Here is an 18,974-nt window from a genome sequence, read left to right on the forward strand (position 1 = left end):
GCCTGGAAGCCGTTAGGCAGTTTTGCAGGGCAGAGGATTAAGTGCAAAAGCTTGCAACATGCAACATTGCCTGTCACTTAGCACCAGAGAACAAGAAGATTAGATTCTGCTTTCAGAATTATTATTCTGTAATCACCGCATAAATCCACAAGAGCATTAATACATCTACAACAGTTTCTGAGATTATCTCTTGTGACTGGGATGCAACCAATAATCAATTGTGTGGGAACAAATCAAGGCATACTAGTCATTTGAATTCATGATGTAAAAAAACACTTTTTTACATCAAATACTGGTTTATGAAGCTCTGGGGACCTCTCAACCCGATCAAAGAAAAAAGAATGGTACCTGCACATTACCTGCTCCTCTTTGTAGTGTGAAAAAGTGTAGTTTGCTAGTGTGTGGAAATCATCAACAGCTTATCATCGCTTAAGTGTTTCAAGTGCTAAGTGGATGAGATAAAGCAATTTAGGATAAATGCAGAACAAATTCCTGGGAGGACTTTACAGATGAGTGCTGTTGGTTTACTGTCACTCACTTCAATGTTGGTGCCCAGTGGCAGTCCAGGTTTCTGATCCAACTCAGGTAATTAATTTTAAACTGCAAGGCAAGAGCATGTTTTTTCTGTGGTACTTAGCAATGTAGGATTTCCAGTGTTTGTCTGAGATGTTTTTTGCTTGTCATCAAAAGTCTCCACACTCCTCTTGCACGCTTTAGGTTGCTCATGCACTATCAACCCTGGAATGTGATCTGCAGTTGATAACATCAAGACTTCATCATAAAAACTACAGACTGGACAAATGATCTCAGTCTTGGAAGAGAGTATTCCTGTATCAGTCACTTATTTTTGTTTTGCTGTACTGTAAATATGGAAACTGTTTTGTTCTGTATTTTATGCATTCTACAATTTGTGGAGAGATTTTTTTTTCTGAATAAAATTGATATTATAACAATAACACCTATTGGAAAGCTACCATATGACCCAGACCCACTACAGGCCAAGGTCAATAATAAACAGCATACAAAATCAGAATGTATGTATACAAAGAGTACAGACAGAGAAGGTTCCTACTACTAATTTACCACTGCCACATGCTACCCTGTGTACCAATACCATCCTGATGAAAGTCAGTATACTGCAAAAAACAAACTTTGGCAGAGACTACACCTGAATATATATTGTTTTTTTATGATTAATTTACTGATATTTCATGTCCTCAGCATTTTCAGTGTATTATAATTTATAATAATTAAAGTAAAACACATTCCTAACAAAAAAGAGCTGCGGCATCTGTCTGCCACAGCACTTATCTAAGTATGACCTACCCCAATTCTGGTCCCCAGCTCCAGCCCTCACACAGCAAAGCAAAGGAAGAGGAGAACCACATACACTCCCATCAGGACCTTGTTTTATTAGGCATTCTGAATTTACACTTGTAAAAAAAGGGAAGAAAAGCACACTCAGATGCATGAGTAAAAACCTAACACAGTGCACTGTTGTTTTCTACTGCAGTCCTGGCCATCTGGGTGTGAGTCTGGAAAAGCATAAAAAGACAAATTAGATCACTGCTTGCAGTAAGGCAATGCTAGCACTGCAATCTGGAATAACAAGAGCAATAACAGACATATCTGCATGGCCATTCTGTCACAAACCGGAACTGATTTGATTTGAGAAGCTGCAGAATAAACACTGTTACTGGACTTGAAGGGACACCTTCCTAGAAAAAATAATGACTTCATGCAGAAGTGACTGCAAGATTGTGCTTTTTCATGTTTGAGTCAGAACTGGAATGGAACAGGCTCTGTTCAATGCAATAAATAAGAAATAAAACATATCTATCTCAGTGCACTCAATGTGACCAAAAACTAGTTGCAAGTTTTTCCTTTCGCATTAGGCAGTGAATATCCCTCCCTTAAAAGGGGACACATTGGCAAGGACCGAGTTGAGGAGGTACTCTTTCTCCTCCATGAGGATTTTCTAAACCTGCTGTTCATGAAGCACTGCAAGTGCAAAAACCAGTCGTAGTTCTTGCCAGAAGCACCAGTCTAATGAAATGGAATTTCAAATACCGAGAGTTAATTAGAACAACCATATGGTCCTGAAACCAAAAGACCTTACTTCTGTTCACCACAAAATCAATGTCTCCCCAGTCTACCTACATTGCCTTTTGCTTATAAAATGTAATATCACTAATTATGAGCTATATTACTCACATTAATAGGTGTTACTCAGAAACTGCTGATTTACAATTTTTTAAATTTGCTATGGACCAAATAATTTTAGAATTAGAAGCACATTTCACTACTATATTCATTAAAGCACACAATTATACATTCAAATATAAATGCAAACCTGTTTGTATTTAAGATTTTTAATTTTCACCTGCATTTCTAACTCTGGTTAAACACACACACACACCACACAGACCCCAGCAACATACTGGATCGTTTTGGATCTACAGGGAGCACCACTGTGCTATATGGTTAAAATACTGAAATCCCTTGAAAGCAGCACTAGGCTAACTATAATATGTATTTGGAAAAGTTTCAATGATAAACACATCTTCCTATTTTGTGTGCCTCAAACACATTACATACCAATACAATTTAAATGGTAATCCTAAAGAGCATAAGAAAAAGATTTTTTGCTGTTGCTGTAGGAGCAAAAAAATTTGGGTTAAAAAAGAAAAAATACAGGCCCTTCACTCAGACTGTGGTCTTCTAATATTTTCAGCAGAGACCGGCATGTCTCTTTAACCTTGCAGCACGTACTTGTTCATGGGATTTTCCGCAGGGAGGGGATGGAGGTGTTTGTGGGGGTAACATCTGCTTTGAGATCTGTTTTGCTTTTCCAAAATCCATGTCTGCACACAGACACAGGATGCAGATTTCCTCACAGCTTAAATACAAACACTAAGAAGATGGCACTTCAGATAAGTCACATCACCTCCAGGGAAGGGCACACTAACATAGGACAATGTACCTTATTTACTGACAGTCAGATTATCAGTCTTTATTCATTTAATCCAAACAATGACTGCATAGGAGCAAAATTTATTAAATGATGCAGCTGCCAAAAATACTATTATTAGGAAAGAAAAGATTCCAGATTTCTGTTTTTAAGCATCCTTTCTCTTTTTATGGCAGTATACAACTCACTTTTATATCGCTTTGGACTTGCCTGCATTCATTTTCACATCGTCTGCACAAAGGAGGCCGTATGCGTGCACGTAGCTTGGGAATGGAAAAGCCTTAGACAGAACATCGATACCATGAATATGCATTAAAAAGACTGAAGACCCTTAAAACAGACTGTCCCAATGTGTGCATCTCGATCTGAAAAAGCAGATTTATGAAACTGTGGCAAGGCACAGAGTACAATATGTGTCCTGGCCACGACAAGCTGTTTAAAAGAGATTATACACATTCATTAGCGGTTTTACAATGACTACTGTTTTTTGCATGGGGAAATATCTATTTACAGACAGAACCATTCGTATTGAGCCTTTTTAAATAGTGTAGCACAATCTCTTTTCTACTGACTCTTGATAACCTTAATTGTGCAATTGAGTATTGAGAGTTTTCCAGTTTCATCAAAAGGTTTAAAGATTTTTATATGATTGATTATATATAAACATTCTCATTTACTTATAAAAATAGCTTAGTGAACTGACATTCATGTGTATTTATAGATAACGAATTGTTACATAATATTCATACAAGTTAAACATGCACCTGTAACTCCAACCCTGGATGTACAGAGCTTTTAGAAAATGTCCCTGAAACACGGCACTTTTAATATTTTTACAGTTGTTAAGTGCAGGAGATCTCAGGTTCACTCTTATAAATTTACATTTCACATCTGATAAGTAGGACAGAGATAGTGCCCTCGGCTTTATAGGATTTCTTCTTCAGTTGCCTTCCCCATGCCTGCTTAAGCTCTGAAGACACCTGAAACAGTTAATGGTACCAGTGGACAGGTTAGCAAATTTATTGGCACCAGACTGCCTATGATTCTGATATGAAAATGCTTTTAATTCCTCTAAAAGCTCTGGCAGCAGCTCGGCCTGCATCCTGCTATCACCTCTGAGTGAGGCTCTGCCTGCAGCCGGGAAAGTGGCCAACTCGCAGGACATATCAGATCCCGGAGCGTGCTGGGAAGCCATGTGAGCCTGCAGTTCGTATCCCAGATCGTTTAGAGAGCCCCGCTGGGGATGGTGCTGCTGGAGACCTGCCATCCCAAAATCTGCTTCGTCACACTATCCCACACTTATCTCTGTGACATTCCAGCAGTCCTCTGCATTTCCTTTACTACAAATTCAGTTCATTTAGGACGTCTATTGGCAAAGCTGTAGCAGAGCAGACTTTGCAACTCCTGAAGACTCACTGACAGCACAGCACCAGCTTCCAGCTGAAGTGCCGTTGTGGCAGAAACATTGACATTTCGAGCTGTTTCAGGACGGAGAAATGTTTCTGTCGTACATTAACAGAAAAGGACAAGAATCATCGTGTGGGATTTTAATTTCGTTTTACACATTAAGCAGGGAATCCCAAACCTGCACGCGAAGGAAAACTGTTTCTGCTGGCTCCAGCTACCGATTCTAGCTAGGCTTCAAATCTCCAGAACTAATTGATCATTTTATTGATCCGCTTGCTTGCTTACACATTTATTAACTTCTTCCTTTGGTCATTCCTAAGTGTCCAAAATGCCTGACTTCAAGGGTACTTTTTCATAGCCTCTCCTCAGCTTTATTGCTATTATTTCTGACTAAACAGCTTTAACTTGTGCATGTCTATTTTTAAATGACAACACATACCACTGATTTCTTCTTCTTGCTTATCTTGCTATGCAGAGAATACATCTTTCAAGTCTCCTCATCTCACCTGGAGTTTCACTATCAAGAAGGGCAGGTTTTGGGACACAGGCACCAGACATCAGTTTATTAACTGGCCTCTAATACAATCGCATTTAATCGTCAAAAATAATCCATTGCAGACATCTGGTTTCATACCGATTATGTAAATGTAATAAATATAACTGGAGAACTCTTTAAGCCTGATGCCATTTACATTTATTGCTATAGCTTTAGGAAGTATGGTTTGCAAAAAATCACTTTAGTTGATTTGCAGGCATGCCTTAATGTTACCATCAGGTAAACCGTCTCATCTGAGTCTTGCTCCAGCCGATGTGTTAATCAAAGACTTATTGATTTCAGTTTTCTATCTGGATTCACATTAAGAAAGGATGAAAATACGTGCTCATTCAAGTGGCACTGTGACCAAAGATCAACGGACATGATTCAATTGATATTACTCACAGGTTCCAGACAACCTCCGGATAATAGGACCTCCCGTTAACGCTTTATTCTCATCCCCACTCTTTTCCTTAAACTGATTCTACTGTTACAACACTCTAAAACACTCTGAAAAGCTAAGCACGATCGTCTACTAAAGAGAATATGGGAGACAGCAGATTTCACTCTCGCACCTCCAGCACAACTGATCAGCCGGTGATAAATCAAAGCAAGCAGGCTTATATACTGAAATAGAAAACTCAGATTAATATCAGCTCACAGGGAGCTACTTGCTCTTGCTTCATAGCTTTGGCATGTGGGTTATACAGTATTTGCCACTTTGTTTTTCTGCGCCTTTTGATGAGTAAACACAGAAAAGAAGGTCACTAACTCAGACAATCTGCAGCCTCAGTGTTCGACGCTGGGACTGCACAAGCAGATCTGGAATGCAGATTGCTCCTGAGAATTTGCCATTCCCAACTGAGTTCATTCACAGGTGTCTTTCCCCACCACAATTCCTCACTGGCGGGGCTTGCAAAAGCATCCTAGAGTGAGGAGCCGCTTAAGCATGTGGGTTAATTCCACGCTGTCAAGCAGAAAGAAGAAACAACGTTTCGGCTCTCGAGTCGTCTCGTCTTTCGTCTGACACACCGGGAGCTGGAGTAGACTACGCTGCTGAATCTCTACTCGTTCCTTTCTCAAACCTATTTGGCGATTTGAAATAAGAAAAAAAACTAAATGCAAAGAATAGCTAGAGAGCAGAGGGTCATGTCAACTGAGCTTAAAGAGGACAAAGCGAAAGCAATGATGTGATGGGAATCTAGCTGTGATGCCTTGGTGGGTCTGAGGGCAGTAATGGGCGCCAAGAAATGCCATTTCTAAAACAAAATCTGAACTGCACCCTAAGTGGGAACAACAAGGAATGGGCCAAAAGCCCAACACAAACTGACCACCGTCTCCTGCTAGGAAGGAACCCAAAGGAGAGCACGCCAAGTCTTAAAGAGTGTAGAAATACTACCATTCATGTAAAATTCAGAGGAAGCACTATATTGATTAAACATTATTTACTATAAGAATGCAATTTTGACCTGAAACACACCAGAAATTCTATCTGCCTAAGTTATGCAAAGGGTGTACATCTGAAGTAACCTACGATCTAATACACAGGGTTGATATTTCTACAGGTTCCTGATTTAAAGAGCAGCCCCAGTAATGTCACTGCCCTGCTGTGTCCAACTGAACCCTGTTTCGTACAACAAAGTATCAAGCCACAGCACGTGAACTCTGAATGCACTCCACTGTGAGACTACATCCAGTATCACAATTAATCTGGATTTTTCATTTCACCTAACAGATTTATCCGTGTTGTGGAAAAAGATTAATTTTCATGTTTTAGTCGGATGTCATTAAAACAGTTTACGCTGCTAAGGCAAAGTAGTACAGTGTATACGGATACCTGAACTACCTTGCAGCACCCTGACTTATCCTTTTTCCAAATAAAAACAGACTCCTAAAAATTTCTCTTGACTGAATTTTTCAGATTGGCCCAGTAGTTAATAAAAGGGACTGTGGAAGACCTCACGCTGATGAACCGCCCCGGAGCCCCCCGGAGAAGCTGCTCTGTGAAGGAGAGGACCTGCTGTTTGCGCCTCGGCAGCAGTCATGGCCGACAACCCCCACATCTCGTCACCCTGAAGTGACCACATTCCAGCAGGACAACACATTTTCATGCTGCTCTGCTTTCCTGACAAACAAGAGTTAACATTAATACCTTGGGAAGCCTACTCACTAGACTGGAGCCCCACTGATCATTTGTGGGATGAGCTGAGGCGATGTGTGGCCCCTAGGGCTTGTGCATATCCATATTTTAAGGAAATGGACAGAACCCAAGGCGATCGAATCTGTAACCTGATTCCAAACATACAGTTTGTGCTTCTGATGGTGGCAACGTACAGTACTAAGTCTTGACTTTTCTCAGGAGAGCTCCAGTTGATGACAAATGTTAACCAGTCAATAGGAATTTACCTCCATCATGTTTTTCAATGCACATGCAGGGCCTCTGCTACAAAAATGGGTTTCTTTTGCTGTTCATTATGATTCCCATTAAAGTATGCTGCTGTGCTCTGCATCGCTGTATTTGCTGTGTATTTCTGGAGCTTGTATCAATGCTTGGAAGGCTGAACAAATCTCCTTCTTCATTTGGGATTATGCACACGGAGATGAACACAGCCATCACGCACTGCACCCTCCCAGTGCCCTAAAGCTTTTCCACTGCAAGATCCGAGACTAACATGCTGCAGGCGGAGAGGAATGTTTAAGCAAGTACAGCTACTGTGTAACTGTAGGTGGCGCGCATATTATGGGTTGGTCTGAAAAAAAGACCTTCCATTTGCTTCGAAATGAAGCTTGCCACTATCCCAGGTCAGCTGGTAAAAATCCACAAAAACCAAAATCAAGAAAAATCAAGGCAAAATAAAAAAAAAAGGACCGGAACAAAAAGTTAGGAATGAAGGAAACAAACCTCTAACAATTCCAAAAATGTTTTCACAAGATTCCATCCAAATGAGGGGTTATTTATAACTGGAATTTCCACTAACAGCTGAGAGGCTTGTGCAGCTTTCAGGGCTGAGATATTATAAAAGGGATGGAGAAAAAACAGAGCAGAGCGTTCACACTGTCGCTCACTTTCACACGAAGGGCTTTATGAGGAGTGGAACACCAGTGGAGTTTCATTACATGATCTGTACATCAGGCAGCAAGTTGCTTTGAAAAGACAGAGGTATTTAGTATTACCTAGAACCTTTCATACACCAATACTGACATTATACTGTATATATAGAATTTCCAGCTACTTACACAGTCACATGTATATATCGTATATGTATACAGAATACTCATAATTGCAGAGAGAGTGCTTGAACAGGGATATCGCTGAAGGTCTACGCACTGGCTCCCTGTGGGATTGAGGAAAAAAAATAAAAACGCTACAGCTCAACTTAAAGGCCTTGACAGGTTTGGCCCCCGACTAGTCTGTGAACCGTTAACTCCCCACACACCTTTGGTGTCTGGTCTTCTTTCGAGATTTCCAAAATGAGGCTCTGAACCCAGGGTGGCTTTCTGTTGTGCTGCTCCAGGAGAGTGAAATGATCTCCCAGTTTCCTTCTGATCTTGTAAGGCAGGCAGCACTTTCAAATCCTGTTCTAAAAGTCACGGTCATAGGCGAGATTTTGGAGAAGCCTGGTGGTGCAGTGCAGGGTCTAGGCCCCGTTCTGGAGCCAATACTTTCTTATAATAATCAGAGAAATCAGAACCCATTAAAGGACTTCGCTCATGATTCCCAGATAATTTAGGTTTGTTACTTTGCTTCCATTATAACGATCAACTTAACAGTAGCACATACATCAATAGTTTTATCATTTAGAAACATAGGAAAGGAGCTGCACAGACAGTAACATTTTAAAGTGAAAATAGACTTACCCAATAACTGGAATGCTCTATACAACATATTGTTATATTTACATGATTTCAAGGCGGTCCACAGAGATATGTACTGTGAAAGAATTGTACGCTACAAATTCACAATTATTGTCTTTGTTGGGAAGAAATCTGCAGACAGCTAAACTTCTGCAATCATGACTGTCATAATTCCATTCCATCGAAAGGCTGAGGATAAAACCAAACAATATTCTGTCCCTCCGACTGTATTTATCTAGACATGCACAGATGTTGATTTAATTTTTCGCTGACAGGTCATCTGTAGCACAGTTGATGGACTTCTAAGATCAGACTATCGGCACAGAATGGCTCCCGATACGACAAATGCAAGGAAAAAAGAAGGCCTATGCAGAGGGATATTTTTGCAATCAAGATGCAGTCTGGTGATCTGAGACTACAGTGACAAAACAGAAATAACGGAAAAAATAAGAAGTTCATTATTCAATCTACAGCATTGGGTTAATGAGTACATGACTCTCCTGAGTGAGTTGATGGTGCTTTGTGGGGGAATCATCTGGGCAGCTGGGTGTACCTCAGCATGTACCTCCTTCAACAGCAGTGTCCACAGTGGGGACTGGAACTCCAATCTGGAGCACTAAGCATCAACTATAAACTGCCCCATTTAAAGGAAAGCTAGAATCACTGGACAGCTGTTTTGTGAAGGTGACCCTTACCATTCCTTTCTGCTGTGGCCAGAAGCCAGACAGTGCACTCAGGAAGGCAAATCCAAAAGCAGGAGTATCACCAGATAAGGTGAAGACATCAAATTCAAGAGCAGGGCCCTTCAAAATGTCTATTTATAAGCACTAATGAGTTCTTAGTGCCTAGAAGTGGCAACAGTACAATGCGTACTTGAGTACCTTCTCATTAAAAAAATTCTTTCCATGTAAGTGAAGCATCCACACACAGTTTTAAACACTGTTGACTGCTTATGTGCTCCAGGTTAAGAAAAATAAGCTCACCCACATAACTCAAAATGCAATAAATGTTAACCTAAGACCATTGTAGGTATTTGCTAATTTTCCTTGAAATGCTAATATATAATATAAAATAAATATTTTCCCTGCATTCAGTTATTTTTTGGAAGGACAGGCCAAGTACCAACTGCCTTTACAGAGCCTCTGTTTATTTTTCACTGAACTAACATTCAGATTCTTTACCATGTTGGATGTGGCCAGTTAATTACTGCTCTTTTATTCATCCCTTTTCAAAAGCAATTACATAAAGTAATTATCCATATTACAAACTCAGACAATGAAAATGGAAAAGCCATAGACGTTCTATCTCAAGGCAGTCTTTTAAGTAGAACAATACACATGCAAATCATTAAGGCAAAGCTTAAGTTTTCTGTTACACTGATGAGGCTAAAATAAAAAAAAAACCCATAAAAATAGCATCATTTTACTCCTTAATGACACACATGAAATACAGTTAAAAATTAAAAGGTTTTATCCCAAAATTGGAAATCATTAGAAAAGTACAATTGACCTTAATTTGTGCTTTAATTATGATCATGAAGTTATTCAGAAAAAGCAATGAAAAGGAGCTTTTGAAGTCTGTTCATACTGTATATTCTCAGCCCCCTCAACCGGGTAGTCTGGACATACATTCACTCTCTGTGCTTGGGCTATATTTCACAATGAAACAAAAAAAGTTAAGAAAACATAGCTGTCCATTTCTGATGCACTTTTATGTTTAAACCAGTTCTCCATTTAAAACAAAATAAATAACTCGTATTTTAAATTTCTCACAGTTCAATTTTATTCTGAACTACCAAGAGGAACACAGTACGAAGCAGTCACTGAACACACCCTTTCTTTAGATTCATGAAATACTGCTTTTAACACCTGGATTTACACAGCATAACCTTGCCAAGCTGCTCCTAAGACTTGATCCCATTCTGAGCAGGATCAGAATCGGTTCAGAGCTTTCTTCCTCAAGGGGAAATTAAATAAGAATTTAAAAACCAAAAATCCTTTTAGCATCTCTGTACTGTCATCACAGAAGAACATCCAAAAACTTGACAGTCACGTGACTATGCCTAACAGCTACTGAACTCAAGTTTTGTTTTAAGCTTAATAATATTTTAAGGACTCTTATAAAATTAGCATTGTTTTGTCACTCCATTCCCATGTCATATTTCTGTATGCCCTGTGTGATTGTCTCTTTCTGTTTAGACTGAAATATCCCATAAGCTTCAAACAGAACATCTCTCCATTTACTATCAAGAAATGAACAATTTATTAAATTAGCTTCTCCTGCTGGAATTCTGCAGTTTACAACCTCACTCCAATCAGTGTCCCCCCTTTCCCCAATGTACTGCCAAAACGGCAATAAATTGGAAGGCAATATTAAACACACACATTGATCTTGTGGTTCAATGTTAACTGTTTAATATAACTAAAATAACACCATTAAAAAACATTCTTTTAGATGTAAATATAAATTATATTGTAAAACCATAATGCTCTACTGCTCATTCTCATGTTTTTAACTGTTCATATATTTATTGTCTTGTTAGAAGACAACCTACATGCAAAATTAGCAAAGTGACAACTGCGGCAAAAAATGATAATCCCTGTATGTTAAAAAGCAAATGTATGAACTCGTCAATACATGGGGACAAATGACTTGCTATAATGCTTGTACTTGCTCTTTAAGCACTGAAACAGGTCATGCTTGACTGAAAATATAAAATTCAAACAGGAGTAATGGAGCTGTACCCTAGGCCTCCTGGCCATTTTTAAACTATGATGTGGAAACTCGAATCTACTTTCTGGTATCATTTCCTGTCACTGTGAAGAATCCTACTTTCAGGAGGGATTTTGGAAACAGTGTGTGCATATATGATATTCTAAACAGAAAGAACCACACACTAAAAAGCACACAAACCAAACTGTCAAGTATGCATTACAAATGAAAGGTTGAAGGAGAGCATTTCAACCTCTCCAAGATTACTTTTCTGAAGGAACAAATACGGAAGTAGTGTAGGTGTCATTGAGGTTCAGGTCATAGAGGTGACAGCCATGTTCTGGGGAACCCGAGGGTGGGAAATGTGTACAATGGAATGTGTGATGCCATTACAATTAATTAATCTACTTATGGTTTTTCTCTCCTGGCTTTGGAGGAACTGCTTCCAGCTGTAATCTGCCTGCACTCCCATGTGGGCACAGTGAAAGATCAAACCCTGATCGTGTGACAGGAGGACAGTAACATTAGAGCTGGAAACTTGCTGTGCTTTCTTTTTTTTTTAACCATCCTAAACCCACAGGCCAAGACTGGGATCAGAATTCATGACCCGCCGACATCGAAGAGCATCAGCCATGACAGCTCAACAATCGCGCGAAGCTCAGTGACCCAAGATTAACAAATTCTAATAGTCTTCTTTGGACTGATCTCCTTGTAGATGAAGCAAAGAAAGAAAAAATGGCTGAACCCACACAAACATAAACACGGACACCCTTGCACTCAAATACACTCTTTTACATTTGTTTTGTGGTGCACAGAGCAATCCTGCAGGATCACACCAACTGGCGGCTTGCAGACCGAGAGAGAGTTATGAGTTGACTAGGTGCCACGAGCACACTTTTAAAAAAGCTTGATTGCAGAAGTGGGGCAGAGGTGCACGCTTGGGATCACAGCAGCTTCCTAAAAAACTAGCTTCTCCAACTGCCGAATGTTTGAGAAGAAGATCTGGAAAAACAGAAACCAACCAAAAAAAACAAGGGCTGAACAAAGAGTCTGCTGATGTGGTGGAACTCGTGTTGCTGCTGCTTGTTGAAGAGTAACTGACAGATGCTCTAGACGCAAAGGTCTCATGAAGGGTGAGAATGTTGGTCAGATATAAAGCCTTCAGTAAGCAATGACAGGTACATGAGCCCTTTCGTGATTTCTGATTTTTTTTCTCCTACGCTGTTCTTTCAAAACAGTCTTCTTACACATAAGTGACACCTATTTGTGCTTTCAAACATCTCCATCTGAGAAGAGTGTCACTTCTAACATTCAGGAAGAGACCTATAGCCTGTCACAGACTATCACTGTAAAGTACTGTTCGGCCTGATTCTTTCAGTAATGTATCAATAGCCAATTAAAACTCTCTTTTTGAGGGCCACCCTCTGGACCACAGATGATGAAAATTAGCTTCCACTGCTAACTCAAGGGAACAATTTCCCTGAGAAAAATAATCATAGTTATTTACACACTGGTTCCTAGTATTTACGTCATTCAATACACTAAAATAATCTGCATTACGAAACATTTCCATATTTTACAGCTGTGCAAATTAAGCTCATTCTAAACACCTCAACATATAATTTTCTCAAGCACCAACTGAAGGCAAAAAGTCCTTGTCTGAATGACCTCACCAATGAGACACCCACTTAGAATACTAAATTTATGCATCAACCCTCACCTCAAAAGGAGGGTCTTTCTATGCATATTAACTACATTAACACAGATGAAGGACAAACGTTATTTTATCTTTTTCAGTTTTGGAGTAATTTCAAAGAGAAATCCTGAACAAATTTTCTTCATCTAGGCACTGGGTTAGATCAAAGCAAGAATGCTCAAAAGATTTTATGAGACACTAAGTGAATAATATTAGAAATACAAGAATGCTGATTATCAAAACTATACAGTATACTATAAAACAATGCAAGCAACCCCTGAGACTGCTAAGTAAATAACTTCAAACACCATTACACCGAAATGTTGAGGTGCTTTGGAAAAATTCAGTAGCATTTTTCTTTGTCTTGTGGTGTTATTTTAAGGCTCAGATATTTGTTATTGTGGATAGGGCATGAAAAAGTACATTTTTTTCTACTGTTCGTATATTTGCAGGAGTCACATGAAGCTATAACGCTTTATCGGCAACAACTCCTCTGACAATCTCAGTCCATTTTACATACACTTATTTTTGTCAATTGCAAAGTCTGCCTGAAGCTAACAGTTCACTCTTGTGTACAGACGTGAGAAAGAGCCTTGCAATATTTGAATAATCTGTTTTGGTGATCCAGACAGTTTACATACACAATAACCCTTTCTGAAACACTCAAAATCCAGCAGCCGACATCCAGCTGGCAAGCCACACTACCTTCTGCCTGTAGGCGGGCGTTTCTTGAAATCAATATTTTTCATTTTGCAGTTACAGCCCCGTTCTTAGAATAAGTCTGATTTGCAAAGCTGTCAAACTAGAACAACACATTGTTTCACAATGCAGATGTGAATATTTTTTGACACTTGATCTTTAGCCTTAAAATAAGGGGGATCCGGCTGATCAAAGACAAAAGCCCCTCAGGCTAATCCCAGGGATGGAAGCACCGCAATACACCCCGGAAACCAGGAAAAGCAGTCAAAGGTGTGGAAGGCAGGTGCTTTGCAGGGATACCGCAGGCTGAGAGCAGGGAAATCGACAGCACGGACAGTAAGTTTACGGACCAGAGGAAACTGTGCAACAGAATGTCAGCATGGCCTAAAAGCAGATAGCAGCTGGTTAGATAAAGTGATGGATAAGAACCAGGTCTTCGATAAATCAGCCCACACAGTGCAATTAACCAGCTTGCTTCTGTTTACACTGTAAATTCAATACACCACTGATGCATGTCTATGTGTACACTTAGGTTAGATAATGAGGCTGGGGGAGGGGGAGCTGCATTTTCAGTAAATCAATACTTACTGATTGGTGGATCCAAACCCGCTGCCAGTGAAAGCTACAAAATCCAAAGAGAAAATTGTTGATAGCACATTCTCAACCCTGATGCTGTAAAACGTGAACACATTACAATCATTTCTGGATGACAGTGAGGTGAGGAAAATGAACAAGAGCTGCTGAATGTGATTATTCAGATATAGTTTACTGTGGAGAATTCGGACTTAGAGCACCAGAAAACCTGATCATGTGAACACTCCGTTCCTTGAAGGGATCCCAGTGAATCTGTTTCTTCATAGCACCTGCCAGTCCAGCCTTTTATATTATTTTGCATTTCTCATTTTATACCCAGCTAATTTGGAATCGCCAATCAGTTCCTTACATCTGGGCGGCACCTCCCTTTTCTGCACTGGTGAGGTTGTGATGGATACCCCAGCCCTGTCGCTCTGCCACTCAGGGAATCCTGGTCCCAGTGGAGACATGACCCAGCCTCCAAGCAGTGAGATCTAAGCCATGGTGCTCAGGCTACACTCTTGTGATTTAATCATACTTGTTAATCACCAACTGGAATTGGATCACAGAATGCCAATATCCTAGTAAAGTTTCACACATCTCTGTCAAATACACATGAAAGAAAATTCAGGCGGTCATAAAAGAAAAGCCTGCTCAACCTCAACCTAATCTAATTTCATACACGAACAAAAGAACCCATAAGATTGTTCTCTTTTCTCCACTGTTGTGAAATGAAGATTTCTAATATTCCAACTGCCTTTTATCTCTCAGCTAAATTGAGCTCTAAATGTTTATGTAGCAGAAACTCTCTCATGTTTTCAGATTAGTATTCTCGAGCAGGCCCAGCAGCAACTGGGTTACTAGGGGGAGAGCTAATGGGATACCACAGTCCCAGTGGTAACAATTATACCTGTGGTCTTTTACCACAGAACAAAGTCAGCTGACATTTTGCTCTAGGGTAGTCTTACACTGCGCTAACTCGGCTCCTAATGGTCTTAGCAGAATGAGGCTGGAAAGTGTTTCCCAGAAGAATCAAACTCTTTCCTCGTCGAAGACGGGCAGTCTTGTTTAAGACTTGCTCATCTGTGCGGGGTGCTACATGTCTTTTCCTGCCGAAAAGACCTTCAACAGAAAATAGCGCACAGGGCAGGACATGGGATTATCATCATCTTGAAGGTCTTCCCGAGTGGCTGCAATGTCAAGTAAATCTGCTTTGCTGAACTCTGGGAGGTTCTGCCGTCCAGTCACTGGGGGGGCAGGGCTGTATTTGGGATTCCAGAAAGGAGGAGAGCAAGCAGATGAGCGTCTCGGGGCTAATGTGATCTAGGGAGGTAAGCTATCATCAGCTTGCTTGGCACCTGTGAACTTGTGTGGAAGAACCAGGTCTTCTCCAACAAGCACGAGCTCACCGCTAAGTCTGTGCAGGGTCTAGGAGCGTGAAACTACGGCCCACACCCTCCCTGGACAGCTATGTGGGAGACAGCTGTAAGATACGCTCATTAATAACTAGCAGTTCTAAATCTGGAGGGTGTTATACTACGGGTATAGGATTCACCATATCAAACAGGCCCGTAACGTAGGGTGAAGAGACCAGAAACAGTGCCCAAGCAATCACCTTGCGTTTGACAACAGAGGCTCATTAAAATCTGGTATTGGAACACTGGCACTCTGTAAAGCACATGGCTCTTTTTAGTTTATAAACTTAATTTAGTGGGTGTGTAGCACTACTGTTGCTGCTTAGATAAGCACAAAGAAAAAAAACTTGGAAAAACGATAAAACACAATTCACTGGCCATGAACTAACTATAACGGCAGAAGGAACATAAAGTGTTGAGCTTGGCTGGGTGTGGGCCCGGCAGGTGTGTGTTTGTATCCTTCTGAACCTAAACGAAAAAGGAATGGAACCCTGTGGACAATGCATCTGTAGCACTGCTGGCACAAAATGAGGGAAACTGTCAAGGGGAAAATGTGAGTGGGCTGTTTCATTTGTCCTACAGAGAAAAAACGGTGCGTCACTGTGTATCCCCACCAGGCATAACCCGTGTGAAAGTGACTCACCTCCTCCTGAGGATCCGAACCCAGAGAAGCCGGAGCTCTGGGCTCCAAACCCGGAGCCCTGCTGAGCCAGGGAGCCAAAGGAAGACGGACCAGCCAGACTGCTGAAGCTCGGAGCATTGGAAGCTGAAGCGAAGCTGTGAGGGAGAGTGAGAAACGGACAAAGAAGAAAATCAGAAAGGCAACGAGAACTCAAGGAATATGAGAAACTGTATGTATTCTTCTCTAAGGATCTAGCGATACTTCGCTGTACTTCTGATAATTCCTTTTTCCAGACTGAGATCCATTATCTAGGCTCCTGCGGACAGCCTATATGTTTGTGTTTGCTTACTGATCCTTCTAATGAGAGGACTAACCCGTGTCCAGAAACGGGGGGGCACTGTGCCGAAAGACGTGCGGGGATTAACTGCTGAGTGAGAAAAAGAAACCAGGACCATCTGAACGGCTCAGTCTCCAGGAAAGCACATCTAACTGCAGTGAAGCTCTTTCAGAAGCCTGGTCTTAGTCAAGCGTTTAATCTTGGATGATGAGAGAGCTAGAAATACAAGAGACCTCTGAACTCAACCCGGAGAGGCAATTTTGGCAGCTGCTCTGCTTGTTACTAGAGGTCATCCAGGACAAGATTAATTTTCAAGGAATGTCTGTATGGATTGTCTGGAATGTGATGGAGCACTATTCACTTTGTAATGATCTAGATCTTCCAGAAAGACAACAGATTCCTAAAAATAGTCACTGCTCATTCCCCACAAAGATTACAAAAAAAGACAGCTTTGGCAGTATCTCTCATCAGAATAATGCAGGATGTGTGGACAGGAAGAAACGATGACTAGTACATGCCTCAACAACAACCAATCCAAAGATACTGACTAAAAAAAACAACACAGAAAGGTCAAGGGCTTTTCTTCCCTTCCGGCTAGGTACCCTGGAGGTAATCCAGTCGGTATCACTAATCCTCTGTATCAGCCCACCACCAGAAGAAGGGTAATGCGAGTTACGTCAAACCATCTGCAGTATAATTCACTGCTTCCAGTTGGACAGCGATTTTAACATTCCTAGACATGCAGCGGTGGACCTCCCCAGAGCACAGGGCCAACAAACAAAATCAAATTTTTTCCGCGACAATTGTAATTAGTTTTGGAAAACAGATTTCAGATACCGCAGAGCAACTTGTTCATTTGTGTACAGTGGAGGTGAAACCTCCTCAAGGGAAGAGATGAGGGCGTTTCAGAAGCAAATCAGCTTCTGTTTTCAGAGGGTGACTGCCCTTCCCTAAATCAGAAACCTTCTCAGTTTAATTTCTTACTTTAAAATAAAGTGACATCTATAGGCTCTTCGGTGTTTAAACATTGCCATAAATGAGGATTCTGCTCCTGAATTCTAAACACTAAAACTCTGATAATCAAGAAACAAGCCAAGCTGCTTTTCCTTTTAACACAGCTGCTGAGTGTTTTCCCTCATCAACCCCTCAAGCACAGTATACAGGTGACAATAATCAAGGATCCCAGAGCCTCTTCAAGCTCATATTTCACTCCTTCTTCACCACAATTCAGCCCAAAATGGATTAGTTATTGTTTATCTGTTTATTTCCACCAGCAGTTAAACAAGGTGTCTGGGATAGAGGTTCTTCTCCTCAGACTGGGGTGTGTTCAACGTACAGCAGTCACAAGCACAAACTCTGGAATCCATACAGGCATTGCTAAAATTAAGAAACATTTTGGAAAGTAGTCTACTCCTCTACATGCTGCCATTACGGTGTATGAAGTCTTTAATCTGAGATTTTCCTCCGAGACGCTTCTTCTGTGGGAGGAGCTGGGTGTGCCCTGTGAGGCCCCAGCAAATGCCGACCAGACCTCTTACCCAAATCCTCCGACGCTGGCCGCTGCCGTCCCCTCCCCGAAAACTTTGCCTCCGGTGGAACCCAGAGGGCTGCTGAAAGCTGGGGCGGAGCCGAATGCTGGCGCCCCTCCAAAAGCTGGGGATCCCCCGAAGGAGGGAGGGCTGCCAAACACTGGAGTGCCCCCAAACCCACCTGAGCAAAACAGAAGCAAAACGTGGAGAGAGATCACACACTGTTAGCTGCACGGGGGAAATATAGAACTCAAATAAACATGCTCTCTCTAGGAGCTGCTCTGTGACAGAACTGGACTGGACATCAGATCATCAGGCAGTGTCTGAAAAACAACAGAAGTAGGAGAAGCAGCTAAGTTACCAGCTTTGCATAGTGCTTAAGACTTATGACATGTGATACTTTAAAATAATGCACTCGGATATTTCTTCTGCTAAGGGGCTGGATCTAGTCTCAGATATGGAGGGACATTCAGACAAGTGGCACAGTTTGAAATTTCAGTGTGGTCCACCGTACCTGTCCCTGAATAATTAAAGAGGTAATGTGATTGAGTTGCAAGCTACTCTTATTAAAGATGCAGCAGCTGTGCTTCCTGTCCATTTTCACAGGGTCACTGTCTAAAGGG

At 41.1% G+C, this 18,974-nt stretch overlaps 1 protein-coding gene across 4 annotated transcripts in view; it reads right to left on the reverse strand.

Moving 5' to 3' along the window:
* Positions 1 to 1,392: 1,392 nt before the first annotated feature.
* Positions 1,393 to 18,974, reverse strand: part of nup214 (nucleoporin 214) — a 59,343-nt gene continuing 41,761 nt past the window's right edge. For 3 of the 4 annotated variants that reach the window (XM_088614702.1, XM_088614700.1, XM_088614701.1), the window contains exons 33-36: positions 18,361 to 18,532; positions 16,507 to 16,640; positions 14,464 to 14,497; positions 9,898 to 12,482 (exon numbers count right to left, since the gene is read on the reverse strand). In XM_088614702.1, the coding sequence (XP_088470828.1) occupies positions 12,446 to 12,482; positions 14,464 to 14,497; positions 16,507 to 16,640; positions 18,361 to 18,532 (377 nt within the window). In that variant the 3' untranslated portion in view covers positions 9,898 to 12,445. Of the gene's footprint in view, positions 1,536 to 9,897; positions 12,483 to 14,463; positions 14,498 to 16,506; positions 16,641 to 18,360; positions 18,533 to 18,974 lie in introns of those variants that run through there. The other variant, XM_088614703.1, reaches the window with a different exon arrangement.

This window comes from Lepisosteus platostomus, chromosome 21, assembly GCF_059453375.1.
Source record: "Lepisosteus platostomus isolate fLepPlt1 chromosome 21, fLepPlt1.hap1, whole genome shotgun sequence".
NCBI lineage: Eukaryota > Metazoa > Chordata > Actinopteri > Semionotiformes > Lepisosteidae > Lepisosteus > Lepisosteus platostomus.